The following is a 24,228-nucleotide window of genomic DNA, read 5'->3' as shown; positions in this document are numbered from 1 at the left end:
AGGAGGAGGAGGAGGAGGAGGAGGAGGAGGAGGAGCCGCCACATATGCCTGAGCCTAGCCATGTGCTGTGCTGATACCACAGGGCCTGCTGTGAGGAATGTGAGAGCTCTCAGACTCAAAGATATATTTACCCAGAGATCTCATCTCACCTGCTCATCCCATTACATGATCCCTGTAATATTTTGAGGTTTTAAAAAGTTCCCTGAGACTGTCCCTGGGTAATAACCCCACGGTTGTGGTCAATGACTCCACAGTTGAATGCTGCCAGCCTAATCTAGCTAGGAAACCCAACAGAACTAGTCTTAACTGGCATGACATCACTCATGACCTGTGACTCAGCACAAGGCCCGGTGATTGCCGTCGTCAGCAGCACAGCACACAGACTATCCTGGAATGCTATGAGCTCAGAAAGCTAGGTCCTGTGGAAAGGAGAAAGTCAGGCACAGAGGCTAGGAGGATGGAGGGCAGGGATCTCTGGAGGATTGCTCACCAGAAGGCGCTGAGGACCGCTGCAGGCTACTGCTGACTCGACGCCTGGTTTTCCTCACAGTTAATAGTCTGAGAACTTTCCAAAGTCTTATACACATATACACGGGTGTATATCATGTTTTTTTTCTTTTTTTAAAAAGATTTGTTCTATTTATTTCATGTATATGAGTACCCTGTCTTCAGACACACCAGAAGAGGGCATCAGATCTCATTACAGATGGTTGTGAACGACCATGTGGGCGCTGGGAATTGAACTCAGGACCTCTGGAAGAGTAGTCAGTGCTCTTAACCACTGATCCACTTCTCTAGCCCATATGATGTATTTTTTTCAATCATCACCTCTGAGAGTCCACTAAAGCACAACTCACCAACCCCAATAATTCAGAACTCCTGCTCTATCGGTCTCTCCTGGACCCGTCCAGGTTCATACCTTTTCTTAGTGGGTCATGCACAAGTGATCACCAGACACCCTCATCCATTTTTCTGACCACAGTAAGATTCCCAGTTAGCATCCCAACCACACGCACGACATAACACGGTTTTCAGTTTGCTGAGCTGGAGAAGCTTAGCTGGCTAAGGCCATTTCCCCATCAGCCTCTGCTGAATGCCCACACCCAAAAGACCACACCCCATGTTCCATATGCAAGCATGCATGCTTTAGCATTGGGATTGGTTGGTTTGGTTTGTTCCGTGCTGTTCTGAAGTATGCATGGGAATGGGCTGACCTTATTCTGGCTGAGAACACCCTTCATCGGGCTGTTGGAGTGGGAAGGCAGACAAGATGGTCACTGCATGACAGAGTCAAGCCCAGATGAATAAAGGTCTGTTAGAATAAGGCCTCCAACAGGAGGAACAGACTCCTCATCAGTGAGGAAATAACATAGCATCCAACTGTGAGTTCCTGAGGTCAAGCAACCTCTAAGATAGGCAATGACCCGGAAGGAAGGGGCATCCCTGCAAAAGCAACATGCAGCAGGAAGACTTGCTTTGGGTCACTGTTTAAGGGACAAAGGTCATCATGGCGGGAAAAGCCTAGTGACGAGAACTCGAGACTGGCAGTCCTGTTGCATGCGCAGTCAGAAAGCACAGAGAAGACAGAGAGTGGGGTACAGTCCCTAAAGTCTTAGGACCCCCCCTTAGTGACCCACCTTCCTAGAGGTAACCAGGGTTCAAACATATAAACCTATGGGAGAAATTCCCCACTCCAACCACAGCAGAGTCAAATGGCGGCCATGACGCCACTTCTAAGAGTGGACCATCCCTTTCGGGGCTCTATGCTCCTAAATTTAGCATGTTGGGCCCAGGCTGTGTTCTCTTTATGACTCAGACTGCACTGCCTTCAAAAACAAAATCCTAAAGGTCACGCTCAGAAGCAGAGCACTCCCTGTCCCCTGAGTGAGGGCTACTGTGATCCAAGAGCACAGTGCTACAAGACGGCTCACAGAACAAGCCGTTGAATCCTTCCTTCTGTTTATTTCCAGAAGAGACTTTCCATAGACAGCTGCCATGCCAAGGTCCTGTCAGAGGGCCATGCCAACCTTCTGCAGGCAGCTTTCCACCCATATCCTGGCTCTGGATTCGGAGCTCTCTCCAAGGCGGTCTAGTGGGGCCGAAGCCAGTCCTGGGATGCTTCTGGACTGAGGTCACTCGACAACACTTAGGTCGACACAGACACTACACCTGTCCTGCCAGGATCACGCGCTGGAGGTGCTCGCTCCAGCTCAGTTTTTTATTTGTGTAGGACCAGGCTAAGGAAACTTCCTTAGCATCTCTCAGGCTTGGGTCCTCCATGCAACTGACCTCTGAGCCCACAGAGCCCTAATGAGATCTCAGTCAAAAGCAACTGGCATGGTGTGGATTCCAATACCACCATCAAACGTAGGGATCGACAAGAGATCGCAAATGAGCACTGGATTTTCTTAGCCATAAAACAATGGGTTACACAAATTCTCCTCCACAAACAGACCTTCCACCCTATCCTCCCTGAATCTCGGGACTTGCGATCTTCAAACAGAAGATGAGGAAGGCCCTGCACCTCTCTCTTTCATGCAATGGGCTTCCCTTCAAGGCCCCTTTAAGTAGCTTCTCCAACTGTGAGGAAAGCCAACAAAGTCAGGAATCTTTGACCAGCATGCTGATGGCAAGCATTCAGGTCAGCGCATCTAGGAAGCAAACCAGAGGTGCCGTGTTGCTTCTGAACAAAGGCTCACTCACCTTGGTTGAAGTCGCACCGTTTCCTGGCACCTGAAGATGCTGCTCTGTGGACTTTCATGAGCCGGTGTTCCTGCTCTGCCCTGGCACTCTGACTGGCTGGATACCACGTGCTCTGTCTCCTACAAGACAAAAAAGTCATCCTACAGATGAGCTGTCTGAGGCGCTACCTCTGGGCTGGGCTCAGGTCAGGGAAAGAGGCAAGGAGACAGTCCAATGACCAAATTTAATAGATATTATTTCCTCCCACTCAATTGATGACCTGAGGTTTGGAAAGAGGGGAAGGGATACCACTTCCAAGAATAAAAGTTTATTTTTTTAGGCATTAAAAATTATGTAGTAGGGACAAGAGAGATGCCTCAACAGTTAGGAGTTCGTATTCTTCTTGCAGAGGATGTGAGTTCGATTCCCAGCACCCACACTGGCAGCTCATGACTGTCTGTAGCTCCAGGCCCAGAGGAATCCCACCATTCTAGGTTCCAAAGGCAGCTGCCCTCAAGTGTGCATGCATACACAGAGGCATAGAGTGTTAAAGAGTTAAAATATGCTCTTTAGAGATTCCTGTGTTTTGGGAGTCCTTGACCTACATGTAGGTATGCATGTGCACCGGGTGCATGCTCTCTCCACTGCCGCCTATGTAACTATGCCCATCAGCTTACGTAGCACCCACACAGAACCCAATTTCCAAGAGAAATGGAAGATCCAGGATCAACAGTTGAACTCCTGTCATCTTTAAGCTGTGACAAGCCTGTGGCCAATTCCTCTCAGAATGAAATGGTACCTCTGCACCCACTGAGTGAGGTACTAAGATGAAAATCCATGAGCGATTCAATTATTTCAGATGACCAATAAATACAGTCAAATTGTGTGGGATGTGGGGGTGACATTGCATTTGTCTCTGCAGGATATATCAATGGCGAGAGAGACCTAGCCTCTACCAGAGTGATGGGTTAGAGCCATCTTAGGTCAAGTCTCCTATAAGTCATTTTTCCAAAATATTAGAATAACCTAGAATGGCTACATAGTCACCAGAGTCCTCTAACAGGAAAACTGTATGATTGTCACCCTATAAGAGGTGGGACAGACCTCTAAGAAGCTCCACCTAGCAGCTGACTCAGACAGATGCACACACCCACACCCAAACAGTGGATGGAGCTGGGGCATTCTTATGGAAGAATAGGAGGAAGGACTGTGGGCCCCAAAGGGGATAGGAACTTCATAAAAAGAACAACAGAGTCAACTAATCTGGACCCTTGGGGCTCTCAGAGTCTGAACTACCAATCAAAGAACATACCCAGGCTAGACCTAGGTCTCCCCCATATATGTAGCAGATGTGCAGCTTGGTCTTCATGTGGGTCCTGAACAACTGGAGCAGGGGTTATCCCAAAAGCTGTTGTCTGTGTGTGGGATATGCTCTTCTAGCTGGGCTGCTGTGTCTGGCCTCAGGGTGGAAAGATGTGCCTCGCCCCACAGAGACTTGAAGTGCCAGGGTAGGAGAGATACCCGGGGGGAGTGAGAGGGGAGCACATGCTCAGAGGAGAAGAGAAGGAGGGATGGGGGAAGGTTTGTGGGAGTGGGTAACCAGGATGGGGCAGTGAGCAGAATGTAAGGTGAATAAATAAAAAATTTAATTTAATTTAAAAAAGAAAAAGGAGAGGGAGAAAGCTAAGGAAGAGGAATAAATAAAGAGAATCAAGGGAGAAGGCTAAGGGAGAGGAATAAATAATGAGAATCAAGGGAGAAGGCTAAGGGAGAGGAATAAATAAAGGGAACCAAGAGACTCTCTTTACCCTTCCAAGGGTCCAGATCCAGGCAGGAAGACCCTCGCTAGGCAAAGTTTTATTTGTATTCCCTCTCCAGACTCAGTAGCTGCCTCCAGAAATGTCTATAGATACTCAAAATATTGGCAAACGTTTCTCGAACCCAGTGGCTTTCAAGAAAAAGGAGCGCTGCTTGCTACTAGCTCAGCGTGTGACCTTAGACCAAGCTACACAAACGACCTAGGCCTCAGTCCCCTTGTCGGTAACACAGGGATCGACTTTGCAACCTCACAAGGGTATTAGGATGTGACTAGGATCCTTCAGTGCCTTTCAAACGACTAGAGGTAACTACAGGAGAAAACGCTATGTCTGATTAAAAAGGCGATCTGAAACCGATGCTAAGAGATTCCAACAACAACAAAAAATTATTTTGTCCAACCCTTGTTTCACATTTCTATGCAAGTATCAGAATACCAACAATATTTTAAATACCTTTTTTTGCCTTGTTGTGGCGGTTCTGAGATATGGTCTTGTTATGTAGACCCTGCTGGGCTGACCCAAACCTTCTGTCTCAGCCTTCAACTGCTCTCTCTCCTCTTTGTCTGTCTTCCTGTCATCTGGTCAGGGGGCAGTCCTGCATCCAACATCTTTTCCTGCATTAAGCATCTTCATCAGCCCTCCATTTCACCCCTCGAGTGTGTCACGTCTAGCCTCACTGGTGTGATGGAACAAAGCATGAGAACCTAGCTTTGTACCCCTACAGAAAGCCAGGCATGGTAGCATGTGTCTTTAACCTAAGGCAGCTATGGCAAGATGGGCAGACACAGGAACATCCCAGGAAGCAGGTGTGCTGCTAGCCTGGCGTACACAAAACAACAAGAGAGCCCGCCTCACACGAGGAGGAAGGCAAAGACGGATAACTGAGGTTGTCATCTGACCTCGCATACCTGATAGACGGATAACTGAGGTTGTCATCTGACCTCGCACACCTGAGACCTCAGACACAGCACTTATGAACACAAACACACACAGGAAGAAAGATTACAAAAATGGGGCATTGCTATGAAAAAAATGACCCGATTCTTTTTTTAAAAAAATAGCTTAGAGAACAAATTCTTTAGTTGTATCTTTAAAAGAACTGATTCCCTCATCATTACTTCAACAATAAAGCAAAGCTCTTCTATGCATAACCATGAGGTGTGATCGCATATTATGCTCCTCTTCTGTATAAATGGCCCCCCAGCTCTTGTCTATTTACTAAATAGGTTTCTAAAGGACATATAGAGAGACATATAGAGGATGTACATACCCTACTTTCTTTTTGTTTGCTTGCTTGTTTGTTTGTTTGCTTGTATCGAGACAAAGTTTCACTATATAGCCCTGGCTGTAGTGGAACTCGCTCTGTAAACCAGGCTGGCCTTGAACACAGAGATCTGTCTCCCTTTGACTCCCCAGTGCTGGTATTAAAGGCGTGTACCACCACGGCCCAGCTACATCTACTTTCTAAATCCAGTGTGAATGTCACATTTACTGACTTCCTCAAGTAAGCAAGGCACCTTTTCATACCTACATTACCTCATTTAAAATCTAAGAATGGGCTTTAATTTCTCCATCTTCTGCAATGAGAAAAATGAGAGTGGAGAGGGAGAGGAGAGAGAGGAGAAAGAAAGGAAGAGAGAGAGGGAGAAAGAGAAAGAGAGAGAAGAGAGAGAGGAAGAAGAAGGAGGAGGAGGGAAGGAAGGAAGGAAGGAAGGAAGGAAGGAAGGAAGGAAGGAAGGAAGGAAGGAAAAGAGAAGAGAAGAGAAGAGAAGAGAAAAAAGAAAAGAAAAGAAAAGAAAAGAAAAGAAAAGAAAAGAAAAGAAAAGAAAAGAAAAGAAANAGAGAAGAGAAGAGAAGAGAAGAGAAAAAAGAAAAGAAAAGAAAAGAAAAGAAAAGAAAAGAAAAGAAAAGAAAAGAAAAGAAAAGAAAAGAAAAGAGAAGGAGGAGAAACGAGGAGAGGAGAGACGAGACAAGACGAGACCTACCCAAGCTAGGACAATGGCCTTTTATGCAAAAGGTGATATACACCTGACATTTATAAGACTGTTCCCATGAGAGTAGACATTTCTGTTCACCTACTAAACTAGTAACAAATACAGCTTGTAACTTAACAGGCCTCAGATCACTGAAATTATATAGTTTCTTATTAAGAAAAACTGTATTATTTAAAGTGGTTTTCATTAAGAGAGACCATAAAGTCAATTCAGTGCTTAATTCAAAATAAAACTGGACCACTCCGTGTTACTTGGCTGAGCTACAGAGCCCATACTTTAGTCCCAATCGCCCTAATCCTGATCCAGAGTTGGTCTCGCCATCTTTCAATGATCCATTCCCCCCCCCACCCCACCCCCCCCGTGTGGGCTCAGCTGGCCTGCTGGTAGTCGATGGATTGTATGCGGCTACCATACTTGTTTTCCATCTCTGACCCATACGACGACGGAATGGCACAGGGGCTCTGAAGTGGGGAGAGAATTGTAAGAAAAAGTCTTCAGTGAACATCTCAGAGGAAATGGAGTGGGAGGCAAGAATTAGCTCCCTTGGGTATTTTGACAAAGAACTACTCCCGGTCTGGCTGCCTCTTTCCAGGAACTTACACCTTCCTGCCTCTTGCCCGCAGAGGAGCTTGGAATGAGCAGAAAAATTATAGAGCAGAAACGTTCCTCGTGGACTCTTGCATTGGGTACTTGATGTCCAGCTGGTGGCGCTATTCCAGGAGACAGGCATGGGCAATTAAGGATGTGGAATTTAGCTGACAGAGATGGGTCGCTGGGAGTCTTGAGAGTGTATTATTCCTGGCTGCTTCCAGGTTGTATCCTCCGTGCTCCTGTCTGCTAAGAAATGCAGAGCAGTCTCTAGCTCCTGCATCTACTGCTGTGAAGGTCCCGCTGCCATGGTGCTCTGTCCAGGTTTGTGGGGCTGAGAGACGGTGGGTGGAAAAAATGCTAATAAAACCATGATCCAACATAAAGTTTTCCATTCGAGAAGAGTTCTGTCAAGTAGTCCGTGCCCCATAGATTCATGTGCCTGAATGCTTGGCCACAGGGAATGAATGTCACTATTGGGAAGTGTGACCTCATTGGAGGAGGTGTGGCCTTGTTCGAGGAAGGGAATCGCTGTGTAGGCGGGACTTTGAGGTCTTCTGTGCTCAGGATCCGCCCACTGTGGAATCAAGTCTCCTCCTTGCAGCCTGCAGAAGACAGTCTCCTTCTGGGCGGTCTCTGATGGAGATGTAGAGAGAACTCACTGCTCCCCTAGTGTGCTGCCATGCTTCCTGCCGTGATGACAATGGACTGAACCTCCGAACCTGCAAGCCAGCCCCAATGAAATGTTGTCCTTCCAAGAGTTGCCTCCATCACGGGTGTCTCTTCACAGCAGTAAAACTCTAACCAGGACAATCCATCATCATCATCATCATCGCAGAGAGGATGGTGGCAGGCAGATGTGAAGCAGGGGATGAAAGCTTACATCTGATCAACAAGTTGCAACAAAGTAGGGAAAGGTAAAGAGACTGGGCCGAACGTGGGCTTTTAAACCCTCGAAGCCCATCCCCCCAGTGACACACCTCCTTCAATAAGGGCAGACCTCCCAATCCTTCCCAAAAAGTTCCACAAAGGGGTTATCAAACATCCAAAAATATAAGCATATGGGGGCTGCATTGGTTTTGTGTGTCAACTTGATGTGAGCTAGAGTTATGAGAGAGGAAGGAGCCTCCCTTGAAGAAATGCTACCATGAGATCCAGCTGTAAGGCATTTGTTTTTCAATTAACAACCAATTCGGAAGCGCTTAGCTCATTGTTCGTGGTACCATCCCTGGGCTGGTGGCCCTGGGTTCTATAAGAAAGCAGATTGAGAAAACCATGGGGAGCAAGCCAGTAAGCAGCACCCCTCCAAGGCCTCTGTTATCAGCTCCTGCCTCCAGGGTTCCTGCTCTGTGTGAGTTCCTGTCCTGACTTCCTTTGATGATGAACTGTAATATGGAACTGTGAGTGAAATTAGCCCTTTCCTCCTCCTGGTGTTTTGGTCATGCTGTAACAATAGTCTTACTGTAGCAATAGTAACTCTGACAGGGGCTTCATGAACCCTTCCATTAGTAATCCATTAGTTGATTACAATTCTGGGGGAATTTCGGAGCCGCTTTGTAGAGCAATCATTAAACTATCCATAGAAAAACTTGATAAGAGGCTAATGAGTCCCTCCCCAGTAGCAAATTGTCCCTAATGATAAATCCTTATGGAAGGGCAGGGTCTCATGAGCCCCTACTCCCAAGCAACCATAAACTGCTTATAGATCTTCAGGAAGGGGTCAAAAGCCTGGTGAACCCCTCACCCCACCCCCACCCCACACTGGAAAGCTAACAAGCTCAATTTTGTGCAGGTCTCTGGCTATTAATCACAGCTGCTAATAGTTCCAGAGGGCAACGGCCATGCCACTCATGCCAAGGAGACAGCTTTCCACAATGGCCTCCCACACTAGTACATGAAAGCAGAGTGTCCGATCTGTCTTCCCTGCACTTGAGAGTGCTCCAGAGCTTGGCAAAGCACGCATCCAGGCAATAGACCTCTTTACAGGGCATCTCTCTCTCCACCCACACCTTCTAGTGTGCTGCAGCTGGACTGACCCTGGGAAAGCCTGGCCTCAGGCAAGGCCTTGAACGGCTTGTTCTTCTGAAAAAATAAACTACCAAACATAGCCATTAGCACTGGCAAAATGCAGACTCTTCCAGCGGCATCTCTGCGTTAGCCTAACTTGTCAAGGATGGTTTTAGGTGAGAGCACTTGGGTGTTTGTCAAGTATGCATTTTTTTTCCAGTGGGTTTTTTCTTTCTGCCTTATAATTATTTTTTTTTTTTAAAGTTTTAGGGATGATGGTCTCGTAAAATTCAAACCAGGAATTTTCTCAGACATTTCTGAGCATAGTTAAATCTGCTGGCCTTCAATTTGCTTGTGTAACATTAAGCTCCCTCCAAGAGTCGAACAAAACAGGGCATCAAGCAAGGGTTCACAGCCTTCGGCACTGGGCCGCTAACAAGCTCCTTGATCAAGAGATGTGTGTCTAGCTTTCCATGGGTCCAGTCATTGTGGATTGGAAGAGAAGCATGATCAACCAGCAAGTAGGCCCAAGCTGCCCCTTTAAGGATGCTTTCAATTCTCCCTGGGCTTAGCAACAGGTCTGTTTGTTTCTCTGTCAGTCTCTTTGTCTCTCAGTGTCTCTGCTCTCTTGTCTGTCTCTGTCTCTCTGTGTTGTGTCTCTGTCTCTCTGTGTATCTCTCTGTCTCTATGTGTCTCTGTCTCTCTGTGTGTCTCTCTCTGACTCTCTCTGTCTCTCTCTGTCTCTCTGTCTCTGTCTCTCTCTCTCTCTGCACGTGTGCTCGCTTCTTTCATTGTATGGAGATCTCAACAGACTGGGAAACCATATTACTTCAGGGACCAGACATGCGATGAGAAGAAATAGCAGCAGATATGAGATGGTACGCACTGGACTCACAAATTGAACATAAACTGATTGTAAGAAGGGTGATTCTGACCAGGAAAGGATGCTATGATATCTCATAAGAACCAACGTTGAAACCAGCAGCAATCCTAAAATCGCAAACTTTACCTGCAGTTAGGACTTCATAATCTTTATTGAGTTGCCCAGTCCTTAATGTCAAGGGAACAATACTTCCTCTTTAGCATTCCTCAAGATTTAAGGCTTTGGGAACAAGTTTCTTAAAAGTCTACTGTCTACAAAACAGCACAAAACAGGAGCCCACATGCAGTGGCTTCTACATCCAGTTTCCCAGTTGAGTCTTATAGCCGCTTTGGCTATGGGTAAGAGCTTGGTCACCATGGTGACAGTCCTGGGAGGAGCAGGAAGTTCCAAAATCATTAGGTGCGGGTGGTTTGAATAGGTGTGACCCCATAGACTCACGAGTTTTAAGGTTTGGCCCATAGGGAGTGGTACTATTGGAGGTGTGGCTTTGTTGGAGTAGGTGTGTCCTTATTGGAGGAACTGTGTCACTGTGGGGCCGGGCTTTGAACTCTCCTTTGCTCAAGCCCGGCCCAGTGTTGTAGTGAGATTTTTGGTTTCTTAAAAAAACCAGTTATGTGATATGCCTAAGTTTTTGTTTTAATCCCAGGTGTGGGATACGGAACTGTGTCAGTTTGTCCACAGCCGTTAACTCTGATCGGCTCATGCTCTAGGAGGGCGTGATTTTTGCTAGCTGCAGGGAGATTATGTTTGGAGTTCTGGGGACTCTGGGCAAGGAATAAATGTCAGAGCTCCAAGAGGGCCTGGAGGTACCCCGGAGAAGAGGAGGCAGCGGCTCCTGGCCGCCGTCATTGCGGTTTGTCAAGTGGCCATAAGCAAAGAGAGGAGATGCCCTGCCTACAAAGACTGGCCTTGCTCCAAGGAACCCAACAACTCTAATCAGCAGGAAGAAGCCTAGAGATCTACTGCCCCTTTCTCTCTAACCCTCTGTCTCTTCCACCGAGTGTTGGGGAAAAGGGGCATGGAAGGGACTAAGGTGGAATAAGGGTTGGAAGGGTGAGAGATATTAAAACCCAAAAAAATAGTCATAAAAAGAAAAGATAAGAAAAAAATACACCAACACAGCGTGGCACACAGTCTCTTTCTACTGCTTGCAGATCAAGACACAGAACTCTCCGCTCTTTCTCCATCACCATGCCTGCCTGGATGCTGCCATGCTTCCTGCCATGATAATGGACTGAACCTCTGAACCTGGAAGCCAGCCCATATTAAATGTTGTCCTTATAAGAGTTGCCTTGGCCGTGGTGTCTGTTCGTAGCAATAAAACCTTAAGACATGGGGACCAGATACCCCTGCATAAATTCTAGCTGCCATGTACCAATCCCCACTTCTATTAGCAGAGTCAAGTACAAGGCCACCACTGTGGCCCAATCCTGGATTGTGAATGTCAAAAGCTAAGAGCTAAAGTCCCCTCTATTTACTTTTAAAGAAGTTTGCGTCCGGTCTTTCATTAGACTGATCCAAAGCCAGCTGATGCGCTTCTCAGACACAAGCACAATGTACAGAGCTTTTGCTTCCAAAGATGAGAAGACACAGTGGACTGAACTATTCCAAATAAGGGTCTTCTATGCAAGAGCTGTATGCTGGGTCACCAAGATACCCGAGTGGATAAAAGTTCCCAAGCCTGTAAGAGGATGCATGCTGTCTAAGTTTGGGTTTCAATTGCTGTGAACAGACACTATGACCAAGACCACTCTTATAAGGACATTTCATTGAGGCTCGCTTACAGGTTCAGAGGTTCAGTCCATTATCACTAAGGTGGGAGCATGGCAGTGTCCAGGCAGGCCTGCTGCAGGAGGAGCCGAGAGTTCTACATCCTCATCTGAAGGCTGCTAGGAGAAGACTGGCTTCCAGGCAGCTAGGAGTTGGGTCTCAAAGCCCACACCCACAGTGACATACTACTATAACAAGGCCACACCTCCTAATAGTGCCACTCCCTTGGCCAAGCATATTCAAACCAGGACACATGTAGAGACTAGAGACAAGAGGTTGATATCAAGTGTTTTCCTCAATTTATCTCCACCTTAATTGTTGAGTTTGGTTCTTATGTATTTGCTCTTAGGCAAGGCTGACTGACCAGCATGGCTCCAGGATCTGCCTGTCTCTGTCTCTAAAGAACTAGGATTACAGGCTCACTGCCATGCTCGGCTTTCTGCCCAAATCCAAAGTCATGTCTATATGCTTGCATGGGAAACATTTTCCTGACTGAGCCCTCTCCCCAGCCCAGGAGGAGCTCTTGATGTGGGTTGGAGGAAAGCCTAAGAAAAATTATGAGATCTAAATATTAATTGTCCTGCCTCTTCTTCCAGGAAGGCTGTACGTCAGAAACACAGCAGCCAAAATGAGAGAAAGCAGGAACATACCACAGCACACCACTCAACATAGCACCCACAGATGGGATGAAGGTGCCCAGTATTTCTAACGTATAGGCCATGCTTCAAACTCATTTCCACGGGGCTTAGAGCTGGTGGATGGTTAAAGGGGACAGAACCACACCAGGTCAGTGATACCGAGAATAACAGAAGTGAATCTATGAGAGGGAAGCTTGCAAACTCGCCCATCACTGTTGGCCTTGTCAGAGTAGGTCTGGCCTTGTGGTAACGATGTTTCACACTCTCCGCTGGTGGTTTGCCACTGCCAACCAACAGACACGTGTAGAAACGGAAGCTTCACAAGGGTCCCTTCCTCGAAGGGCTTGTTCTCCATAAGATCTGTAACAGATACCCAGTAACTATTTGCTGATGAATTTTGGACATGAATAATTTAGTAGGACACAGTTTTGAGAGTCATTTTTTTTCCTTTTGGTTAAAATTCGTTAACAGGGTCCAGAGAGACGATAGCTCAGTGATTAAGAGCAGCGACTGCTCTTCCAGAAGTCTGGGCTCAATTCCCAGAACCTATATAGTAGTTTAAAACCCTCTCAATACTCAGTAACTCTAATATTAATTTTTTTAGCCTCTGCAGGCAGCACACGCATTCGATACACAGAATGCACACAGGCTAGACACCTATGCATATTAAATACAAATTAAAAACTTAAATCTCAAAAAAGTTTAAAAATATTAATAAAAAGACCCTGACTTTTTAAAAAATAAAACAAAAACCATGAATCGATTATGGTTCATACTGACTACCAACTTGGCAGGCTTCAGAATTGCAAAGGAGACCATCAGACCATCCCTAAGTCCTCCTGTGAGGGATGACCTAGGCTCGGGTAGCAGAGGTGGGAAGACTGACCTGGATCCATACAGCAGCACTAACAGGCTGGAGCGGATAAAAGGGAAAGGGAAAGAGAGCGCGACACTCATTCTCTGGGCTCCCTGCCTGCGGATCCCATGTGGCTGGCTGCCTCGTGGGCCTGACTCCATGACTGTCTAGACCGTCCTTACATTCCTTTTATCACAGGAACAAGAACCATAATGAACACAGTTGCAGTCTCAAAACGATGTCATGAAAGAAGGGTCTAGAGTCTTCACTTGAAATGATAAGAAAAAACTAAATGATTTAATAAAGAGAGAATGTGTCAAAAGAAAGAAAGGAAGGAAGGGAGGGAGGGAGAGAGGGAGCAGGGGAGGAAGGGAGGGAGGGAGGGAGGAAGGAAGGAAGGAAGGAAGGAAAAAGAAAGGAAGAGAGAAAGAGAGAAAGAGAGAAAAAGAAAGAAAGAAAGGAAAAAGAAAGAAAGAGAGAGAAAGAGAGAAAGAGAGAAAGAGAGAAAGAGAGAAAGANGGAAGGAAGGAAGGAAGGAAGGAAGGAAGGAAGAAAGAAAGAAAGAAAGAAAGAAAGAAAGAAAGAAAGAAAGAAAGAAAGAAAGAAAGAGAAAGAGAAAGAAAAGAGATTACTTGGGCTGGAGAACCAGCTTCCAAGGCTTTGACTCAGGAAGCCCCTAAAATGAGCTCAGTGCTGACCCAGCTGGGGGCTCCACTACAGCCCTGAGTACCAAGCCCAAGCTGCTGCTCTGAGGCCACGGTTGGTTTTTCTTTTAAAAAGTCAATTAAATGTTTGTTATCAAGCCGCACTACATTTACTGTAGAAGGCATCTCAATTTAAATGCTACTAAAATATAAGAACATGGGCTGGAGAGATGGCTTATTGGATAAGAGCATTGCTGGCTGTTCTTCCAGATGGTCTGGGTTCGGTTCCCAGCACACAAATGGCAGCTCATACCTCTCTGTAATTCCAGTTCTAAGGGACCCAATGGCCTGCTCTGACCTCCACAGGCACCAGACATACATAAATGGTACGTCAACATACATACAGGCAAAACATTCTTATGGGTGTGTGTATGTGTGTGTGTGTGTGTGTGTGTATATACACACACGTATATATGCATGTGTGTATGTGTATATATATTTATATGTATGTATATATGTGTGTGAGTATGTATGTTTGTATATGTGTGTATGTATATATGTGTGTATATGTGTATGTATATGTGTATATGTATATATGTGTATATATATGTGTGTGTATATGTGTGTATATGTATATGTATATATATATATGTGGTGTGTGTATATGTGTGTATATATATGTGTGTATATATGTGCATATGTATGTACATATATACACATGTATTTGAACTTAAACCTGTTTTAAAATGAGACCACGTGATTAATAACTAGTAATTCACCACTGTACAATGCTTACACTATATACTATAACCACCGTGTCCACTCAGATCTCACTAACTGCTGCATGGGCTCCACCCCAGAACTCCCTTCTATGAGCTATACATCCTGTAGCCAAGAATGGGGCAGGTGACCAAATCCAAGGTGCCCCATGTCCTGACAAGGAGGGTGGGAAAGCCAACATTGGCCTTTTCTTCTTCTCTGTATGGTGGGGGAGGGGCCTGATATTTTTTTCCCCTATGAGAAATTATCTGTGCATAAATCTGAAGCATGGTGGCCAAAATAGGAGAGCTATGCTCTCTGTGTATGGAGGGTTTCCAAAGACACCTCCTCTTAAAGTAAGGCTCAGACTTGGGAAGTGTCCGAAAAGATCCTGGACAAGAAGCCACTCTTGGATGGTGACCTAGTTCTCTCTCCTGTTGCTGTGATAAATGCCATGGCCAAAAAGCAACTGTGGAGTGGGTTTACTCGGGTTTATCATCGGTCACAATCCATCACCTTGGGAAATCAGATCAGGAACTCAAGTAGGAACAAAGACAGGAGCCGTGAAGGATTTGTCTCGTTGCCTTGCTCTGTGGTTCATGCAACCATGAAGGATGCTGCCTACAGCCTGGCTCCCTGTGGACCGTGCTCACATATGTAACCCCGGACCACCTGCTCTGGGATGGTACCAGCACAGCAAGCTGAATCCTCACGCATCAGTCAACAGTCAAGGGAACTGCCTCCACGGAAATGCCCACAAGCCGCTCTGATGGATTCAACCCCTCAGCTGATGCTCCCTCTGATAAAAATTGGCTTCTCAAGCTGGTGGCTGAAGCTAAGTAGGAGAGATGGACTCCACGGTCCTTATGGTGCAGCCTCTACGGGGTGTTTGCAGTCCAGCTGCAGGCACACCTCTCCTCCATGTATGACAGTCCAAATGTGGCAAGAGACATGTGACAGGACCCCTTTGCATGCCCATCAGTGCTCTCTTCATGCACAGTGTATTCTCTCAGCTTTGGAAACCTCCTTCCTCATCATTTTTTCCACTAAGAAACTTCTACTGCATAAATTGGATCCACTGGGTGAACTTGCCTATATGGCCCCATATCTGTGACCCTCTATCATTCATACAGATCTCTATCTTTGGGGGAGGAAGTCCCAGCTCAATAGCTGAAAAGTAAGCCCAATTTATTGCATGCTAAGCCAAGGGGAAGCCATCATTTAAGGGACAAAGACTTCCTGAGCAGGGCAGACAGCTTCATGATCTTACATCACCAAGCTGAGAACCTTACAGTCACAAGTGAAACCTTGGATACCTGGTTGCCTTTCACTGCAGGAGCAAAGCTGGAGTACGATTGACTGTAAAGTCAAAGAAGTATAAATGCTAGAGTTAAGCTCATCTCTTCCTTTACACCTGGGTCCACTGTGATGTGTGCTGACTAAAAGAAACACAAACCTTGCCCAAACCAATCTCTCTAATGGTCCTTGTCACCATGGCCAGGAAGAACACCAGCATTTTCCAGGGAGGAAAAGACATCTTCATTTCCATCCTCACTGAAGTGACAACATAGTAGGATGTTGACAGCCATGGTACCTGGCTCACATTCTAATACCTATTGATCTCTTACCAGCTACCACACATTGCAGTAAGTGCTCAAAAGGATTACCTCATTTAATCTCCACAAGAACAAGTAGGTCATCCCTCATTTCACAGACAGGTCATCAGAGGTGCCACACTGGGATCCAAACACAAGCAAAAGGACACACTTTGCTCCCGCCAGACAGGATGGGAAAGGCCATGTCTCTGGGTATCATTTTCTCTTCCTGGGCGGAGTCTACACCCATCCCAGCCACAAGCATGAGACTCTGCATCTCTCTGCATCATGGTGACAAGAGTGTTTCAAGGTACCTTGTAAAAAGATGTCGGATGTCATAGTAAAGGGGGGGGGGAGTGATAGATTGGGATGTTCTGATAGTTCAAAAACCTAGTTTTAATGTCTATGATCTTTGCAGTTTACCATCCCACAATGACCCAAGTTGGTGGTACATTAATACTCGGAGCACTGTGTCATCTACATCTGTAATTTTAAGAAAGTCAGACCTTAAAGATCACACTGTCTACCTAGTCACCAATGACTTCAGATTTCATTCTTCATCCTCAACAAAACCGCTTAAGCTCGAGCGACCTGTTATCAGCTGTGTGAGCTTCTCCGGACAGCAGCTCCCAGAAGCATAAAGACAGACAGGATTACCACAGTGTGAAATAGGCAGAAACTTATCTTGCTACTTTCTGCTCCTGCACCACACTTAAACAGGACTGCCCTGGTCATTACTACCTGTGATGGTTTGAATAGGCTTGGTCCAGGGAGTGGCACTATTTGGAGGTGTGGCCTTGTTGGAGCAGGTGTGGTTTTGTTGGAGGAAGTGTGCCATTGTGGGAGTGGGCTTGAAGACCCTGCTCCTAACCACATGGGAGTCAGTCTTCTCCTGGCAGCCTTCAGATGAAGATGTAAAACTATCAGCTCCTCCTGCACCATGCCTGCCTGCACGCTGCCATGCTCCGGCCTTGATGATACTGGACTGAACCTCTGAACCTGTAATCCAGCCCCAGTTAAATGTTGTCCTTTATAAGACTTGCTTTGGTCATGGTGTCTGTTCACAGCAATAAAACTCCACTTAGTACCTGAGAGACAAGTATCCCCTTAATGCCTCAGAATTGTCACAGAGAAAGTGACAAATCATAGTATGTGCATACTACAAGGGTCTTTGATTACACCACAGTATCCCTCTATTCCCACGCCATCTCTCCTCAACAAACACAAGGAGGTCTGAGGAAGTCTACCTACAATGGATCTCTCTATTAAAAGTGAGACCCTGGTAAGCAAGCGAGCATGCTTGCACTCATTTCTCTAAGCTCTTCATTGTACATGTGATGTGACTAGCTGTTTAAAGTTCCTGCCTTGACTTCCTCACAGTAAGTATCTGTAACAGCAAGTTAAAAACAAAAAAAAACCAAAAAAATAAAAACAAACAAACAAAACCTCTTTTTCACATAGAAAAATTTAGACCTTGGAACTAGAGAGATGGCTTAGTGGTTAAAAGTACTGGCTGCAATTCCAGAGGACCAGGGCTTGATTCCTAGCACCCACATGCTGGCTCACAACTGTAAGTCCAGTTCCAGGAGATGTGATGCGTTCTTCTGGCCTTCTGTATACATAAATAACACATTATTTATTAGACCTAGTCTTCTAGAGATGGAAGGAGACTCCCCTACTCCTGAGTCCAGGCAGGCTTTATCCCCCAAGGTTCTAGACATGTGCAGACTCAGTAGAGACCATTTATTGTGGGCATTGATAACTCCTTGTGTGTTTAACATGCCCTCCAAATCAACAAGCAGCCCAAGACAGCTTTTAATGCAATTGCCAGGATGAAAAGACGTCACCGTCTCCTGCCTCCCCCTCTCAGCTTCTTATTCAATTGCTCCGGCCTGGAGCAAATGAATTCTCTGTGCTCTTCCATTTCCTCAATGGCAAAAAGAGCCAATGGACCTCCAGGGGTCATTATGAGACTTAAATGAGTTATTGCTTCTGACACTCAAGACGAGGCTGCACATAGACACCCGGTGTAGAAGAAGCCACCATCATCCAGTGTTAAGATGGGGTAAATGCAGACATGCATGGAGCATCAGAAATCAGTTACCTCCTCCTTGACCACAGGAAGAGACGTTAAGGTAAACCAACTCCAAAAGCAATTAGTCGGCAAAATGTATTCAAGGGGCGGAGCATCCCATAAACGGATGGCGTCATAAGCTCCAGTTGTGTCGTTTCTAAGACTTGAGCCAAATACTGAGAGTTCAATTCCCGGAAAGTAGAATAAAACTGAAGGATTATTGTAGCTACCAGTTTTGAGTTTTGAAAAAAAAAAAAAAAATTTTTTTTTTTTTTTTAAATGGAGTCCACAAAGACCCCCATGATGTTTGGAATCAGAATTCTGTGTCTGCCACCCAGAAACTAGAGCCTCTGACTAGCCCACCATGAGCCTGGGGCATCCTCATGCTGACTGACAACCCTGAGTCTACTTTGAGTCCACCAATGCGCTCGTCAGACGTTTTCATCACTGTGAAGTCATTCCAGGCAAACACCTTGAAAGGAGAGAGAGTTTATTTTAGTTCTTCCTCCTTCTCTTTTATTCCACGCCAACCTCCAGCCTATGGAAGCTGCCACCTGCAAAAAAAAACCTCTAGTGCACATGCGCAAGGGAGTGCTCTGATCAATGTAATCAAACTGTCAGCGCTAGCCACTGCACCACCCAGGCCTGCACACAGCTCTAAGTGGCTTGACAGTACAGCAAGCTCTGAAGTCGTCAGGATTCCTACCCAGCACATGGCTTACCAACTCCTCTAACCATCAAGTGTCCTTGTCCCTACAGACACTTCTCCCACCAGAAATGGTTCCTAATTTCCCATGATGTTGGGCTTTTTGACTTGGGGGTTTTGTTTGTTTGTTTAGCACAAGGATGAGACCTTTAGGAAATCAACTGGGGAGGTTGTTTTGGTTTTTTTTGGAGGGGAGGGGTTAGTGGAGAGAATTGCTGTCTATTAATTTTCCTCATGGGTAGAAAAGGTCATCAGAGCCGGGTGTGGTAGCATACGCCTTTAATCCCAGCACTCGGGAGACAGAGGCAGGGAGATTTCTGAGTTCGAGGCCAGCCTGGTCTACAAAGTGAGTTCCAGGACAGCCAGGGCTACACAGAGAAACCCTGTCTCGAAAACAAAAAAAAAAAAGAAAAGAAAAGAAAAGAAAGAAAAGAAAAGAAAAGAAAAGGTCATCAGAGCTGTCAGAGTTCCTGGGCATGTATCAGATAAAAGAAAATTAAATCAAATTAAGTGAAATTTTAAAAAAGGCACTTGCCATACTTACTAAAGTGTTATTCATAATGGCCATGCGATGGAATGAGCCTTTGTGCCCGTGAGCACATGAGTGGGTACAGAAAATAAGAACAGGAAACAAATTCGTGTCCCTTGCGGGAAAGTGGACGAAGCTGAAAGACATCATGTTAAATGAAATAAGCCACACAGAGGGATACACGTCACACTTTTCTCATAAGTGTACAAGCAAAACAAAGATGACACTAGGAAGACAGTGAAGGGAGAGGCCTAAAGATGCCAGGACGGAGCAGAGGGGATGTGATTAATGTACTGCCTGTGCATATGTGGAGATAGCATGGTGAATCTCATTCATTGTCCATTAATGAATAACTGTAGTCGTAAAGACTCAACAAGGAAAGAACCCCAGATCTTTTAGCCTTTGCCCGTTTTGTACGTAGAACTCAGCTAATTCGGGCTTTACTTTAAACCTCGTGTTCTTCACAGCCAGCCATCTTGGTCTCCGGGTGGCTAGGCTGTTGGCATTTCTGAGTCAGCTGTCAGTTTCACCGGAGGGCAGAAGGCACAGCTTACAGGAGGAAGTGGGTGGGAGGGAACCGTGTCCTCTGTGAAGCCATAAGCTCTAACAGCCAATAACATCCCCGGGCATTCAATTCTTAAGGGGAGGCCAGGATTTTCCAGATTAAAGCAAGTTAAAACGGTCAACTGTAACGCTTAGGCCACGCTGGTTGACTGACTTAGCTCGAACTCTTAGTAGTTTCCTGCTGATGTTTAATGTTAGCTGCAGCTAAACATCCTTCAAATCAGATACCCGAGTGAGCTTTTGCTAACTTTCCCTGGCCCCTGCCATTACCCAGCCAGCAGTTCTAACAATGTGACTGGGCACCATGAGGAAGGCCAGTCTCCAGCCCCTGTGCTCCATTAGTGGTGACGGCAGCTTATCAAGCAATGAAGTTGGGAGGGTCGTGGAGGACAAGAACATTCACTGCCGACAAAGTCAAGACCTGTAGGATGAGAAAGCCAAATCTAACCATGACCACAGAGGATCGATAAGATAGCCGTGCCAGAGGCAACTATGGGACACGGTACGTTAAAGAGTTCAGCAGTCCTCAACGTGTGAGTATACACGCAACACAAGCCTCAGTAAAAAGCTGCAGGATTCCAAACCAGCAAGACTGGAATGGCTGCATATCTTCCGTAGGATTAGTGCACAGTACATGGTACTATTTTTCTGGGGCAGAAAGTGTGTCACTTTTTATGATTTTAATACAGAAGTAGCTCATTGAAGTCAGCCTTCTTAACAAAGATGGATGGATGGATATGATATGATATGATATGATATGATAAATAGATGATAGATACACAGATGATACAGAGATAGGTGAAACATACATACACACACAATACACACAGATAGATAGATAGATAGATACATACATACATACATACATAGAAAGAAAGAAGACTTATTTTGTTATCATGGCCACTACCCAGGCAAGGCAGAGCCTGTAAGAAGGATAGTCCAAAAACTCTGGGTGAAGAGTTTCAACCCTTCTGGGGACCCCCTCAACCTGACTGTCAGCAACTTTCCTCTGGGTATTTATATGATTTAAACCCTAGAGAGAAAACAAATACTGGGACGAGTCTTGATTTCCACAAACTAGTGTGTTCCTGTGGTGGCTTGAATAGCCTTGGCCCACGGGGAGTAGCACTGTTAGGTGGTATGGCATTATTGGAGGAGGTGAGGCCTTGCTGGAGGAAGTGTGGCACTGTAAGGGTAGGCTTTGAGGCTCCTATGCTCAGGCTCCATTCAATGTGGAGAGAGCCTCCTCCTGGCTGCCTCCAGAAGCCAGTCTCCTCCCGTTTGCCTTCAACTCAAGATGTAGAACTCTAAACTTCTCCAGCACCATGTCTGTCTGCATGATGCCTTGCTTCCCACCATGATGATAATGGATTGAAGCTCTGAAACTGTAATCCATCCCCAACTAAATGTTTATCTTTTTAAGAGTTGCCTTGGTCATGGTGTCTGTTCCCAGCAATAAAACCCTAACACAGTCCCCTTATTAAATCACCTTTATCCTCAAAAAATATTCAAAAACTGTTTAAAGGTTTAATTTTATGTGCATATGCATGTGAGTGCAGCACCCCCAGAGGCCAGAAGAGGGCGGTGAAATCTACTGAAGCTGGAGTTCCGGGAGATTGTGAGCTGCACAGTATAGGTGGTAGGATCTAATGTTGGGTCCTCTGCAAGAGCAGCAAGTGCTCTTAACCACTGAGCTATCTCTCCAATCCCTGCTAAGAAAATTCTGACTTCTGACAGGTCTGGAGTGACAGAGGTGTAATTGTACAAATGTACCCTAGGAAGCCTAGGAAGAGGTCACTTCTGATAGGTTCACCAGAGTTAGCAAATAAAATATAGGAATCCACGTTTCAGAAAAACACTGAGTTTATGCTAAGAAGTTTAATTAAGTACATAACATTCAATATTTAGACCACTTTTATTCTAAAAGTATTACTTATCTGAAATTTAAATTTAGTAGACCAGTCTGTATTTAATCTGGCAACTATACCTTTCTGGAAAGCAGAGCCCCACGCTGCAGGCTTGCAATGGGCATAATCGCACCGCCCGACCTAACCACGGTTGACAATGTTTAGATTGGCAATTCTTAGTTACCCGAAATGTCAGCTCATTATTTTTCTGCTGTCCAGACTTTATAAACATCTTTTCTTCCTAGCTCCAGAACAGGCTGTGTCAGCACGAACTAAACTATCTTCTATCTCGTCAAAAGAATGAAGATCTGTTCTTGACAATGTCGCTAAGCACGGGAGGGTGCCGATTGTCACGTGTTGATAAGTAGGAGCGCAGCTCCCATGTTACACCAATATACAGATGGTCAAATCATCCTATTAGAAGTCTTTTTATATCAAGTTTTAGACTGCTTCCAAGTTGTGACACACCTCACAGCTGTCCTTAATCCAAAGGTTAGTTGGCACGCCCCAAGTTAGAAAGACTACTCTTTGCCCTCTAAATAAAACAGCAAGATTCGTGGGGTCTAACGTTTCACTTAGCCATGGAGAGTATTTAAAACTAGACCTCATTTTCTTGTTCCTCAGAATAAAGGGAATGCTTAATTGATGGAATGCTGCAGAAAACCTGAGCTCCCACTTCAATAACATGACAACTATGCTGATTAGTGATCTTTTCTCTTCTAGTCTTTGCCATTAATATCATTAATACTTCAGTATTTTGAAGGACCAGAAGAAGGGGAAAAAAGCCAATTAATATGGTGTTCCTTGGGTTAGTCGCTCTTCTGAATAAGCAACGTGACAGTCATTTGTGCCACTGGCCATCAGTCATGCCCTGTCCCCCACGGCACTGTATAGAGCATCTCCTCCTGGTCCAGCGCATTGCAGGGTTATAATTAGCAGGCTAGCACATGACCAGCTCTGGATAATTAATTAGGAGAGAACACAGGTTCTGTGCAGCCCTGTAGCCCTGGGACTTTAGTTAGCACAGTAACCTCCAGATCCTGCTTTCTCTGAGACTCAAAACCGGAAGTGCTCAGTTTTTCTAAACAGAGCTTATTGACTAACTTCTATGAACAGGGCCCTCCCATCAATCAACCAAGGCTACACAGCATATGGGAGAAGTGCATCTTTGTGGGTTTACATCACTAAAGCTCCAGGCTGTTGGTTGGGTTAGTAGTCTAGTTTAAGTCAAGGTATTCATTTACTTAGGTTTAATATATACTCATCCAAATGGAAATAACGCATCCTATAAACAAACTACTTGTACCCCACTCCTAAAAGTTGCTGAGCATGTAGGTTTAGATCGTTACCTGTTTTTTTAAATATTTATTTATTATATGTAAATACACTGTAGCTGTCTTCAGACACACCACAAGAGTGCATCAGATCTCATTATGGATGGTTGTGAGCCATCATGTGGTTGCTGGGATTTGAACTCATGACCTTCAGAAGAGCAGTCGGAGCTCTTAACCACTGAGCCATCTCTCCAGCCCCTCATTACCTGTTTTATTTTTAACATGTAGGGATGGACCCCCCAGGGCTTTCTGGGTATTAAACAAGTGCTCAAGCACTGAGCTTTGTCTTGAATACCTTCTAATCCTCAAAAACCTCTTAAGAGAAATTTGATCATCTTCATCTTACGAAAATAGAAAAGGCACGTAAGGAAGTGGCTTTGATTCCATAAGTCACACAGAAAGCCAAGGATATGGAGGCGTGTGAGCCCACATCCATCCACTCCTGTATCTGCTCCTTCTTTGATCAGGTGATACACGGGCTAGGAGCCACAAGAAGGAAGAGCTTATTTTGACACACAGTTTGAGGGTTCAACCCATTCAGCATAATGCATATATCTTTTCTGAAAACGTGATGTAGTTAGAATTTTGGTTTCTCTAAAAACCAAGTTATGTGAATATCTCTTTTATAATCCCCGGTGTGGGATAAGAGGCTGCTTCACAGCAGGTGATTATGATTTGTCTCGTGCACAAGCAGGAGCGTGAGCTTTGCCAGCTGCAGAGAGTTTAATTCTGGGGGCTCTGGAGAGGGTATAAATGGGAGAGCCCTGAGAGAGCCTGTGGCGGCGGCTGCTCCTGGTTCCTGTTACTGCAGTTTGTCAAATGTTCATGAGCAAAGAGACAAGAAGGAGTTTGAAATCCTGGTGAGAAAGATTGGACTTGCT

General features: G+C 45.5%; 1 protein-coding gene across 5 annotated transcripts in view; it reads right to left on the bottom strand.

The window, feature by feature from the left end:
* Nucleotides 1–24,228, bottom strand: part of Fam13c (family with sequence similarity 13 member C) — a 112,878-nt gene that overhangs the window by 71,304 nt on the left and 17,346 nt on the right. For all 5 annotated transcript variants that reach the window (XM_029542225.1, XM_021204574.2, XM_021204571.2 and 2 more), the window contains one exon: nucleotides 2,704–2,822. In XM_029542225.1, coding sequence (XP_029398085.1) covers nucleotides 2,704–2,822 — 119 coding nt within the window. The remainder of the gene's footprint in view (nucleotides 1–2,703; nucleotides 2,823–24,228) is intronic.

The sequence above is a fragment of the Mus pahari genome, chromosome 9 (genome assembly GCF_900095145.1).
Source record: "Mus pahari chromosome 9, PAHARI_EIJ_v1.1, whole genome shotgun sequence".
Classification (NCBI taxonomy): domain Eukaryota; kingdom Metazoa; phylum Chordata; class Mammalia; order Rodentia; family Muridae; genus Mus; species Mus pahari.
Note: the sequence above shows the minus strand (reverse complement) of the source record. Positions and strands in the feature narration are given on the sequence as shown.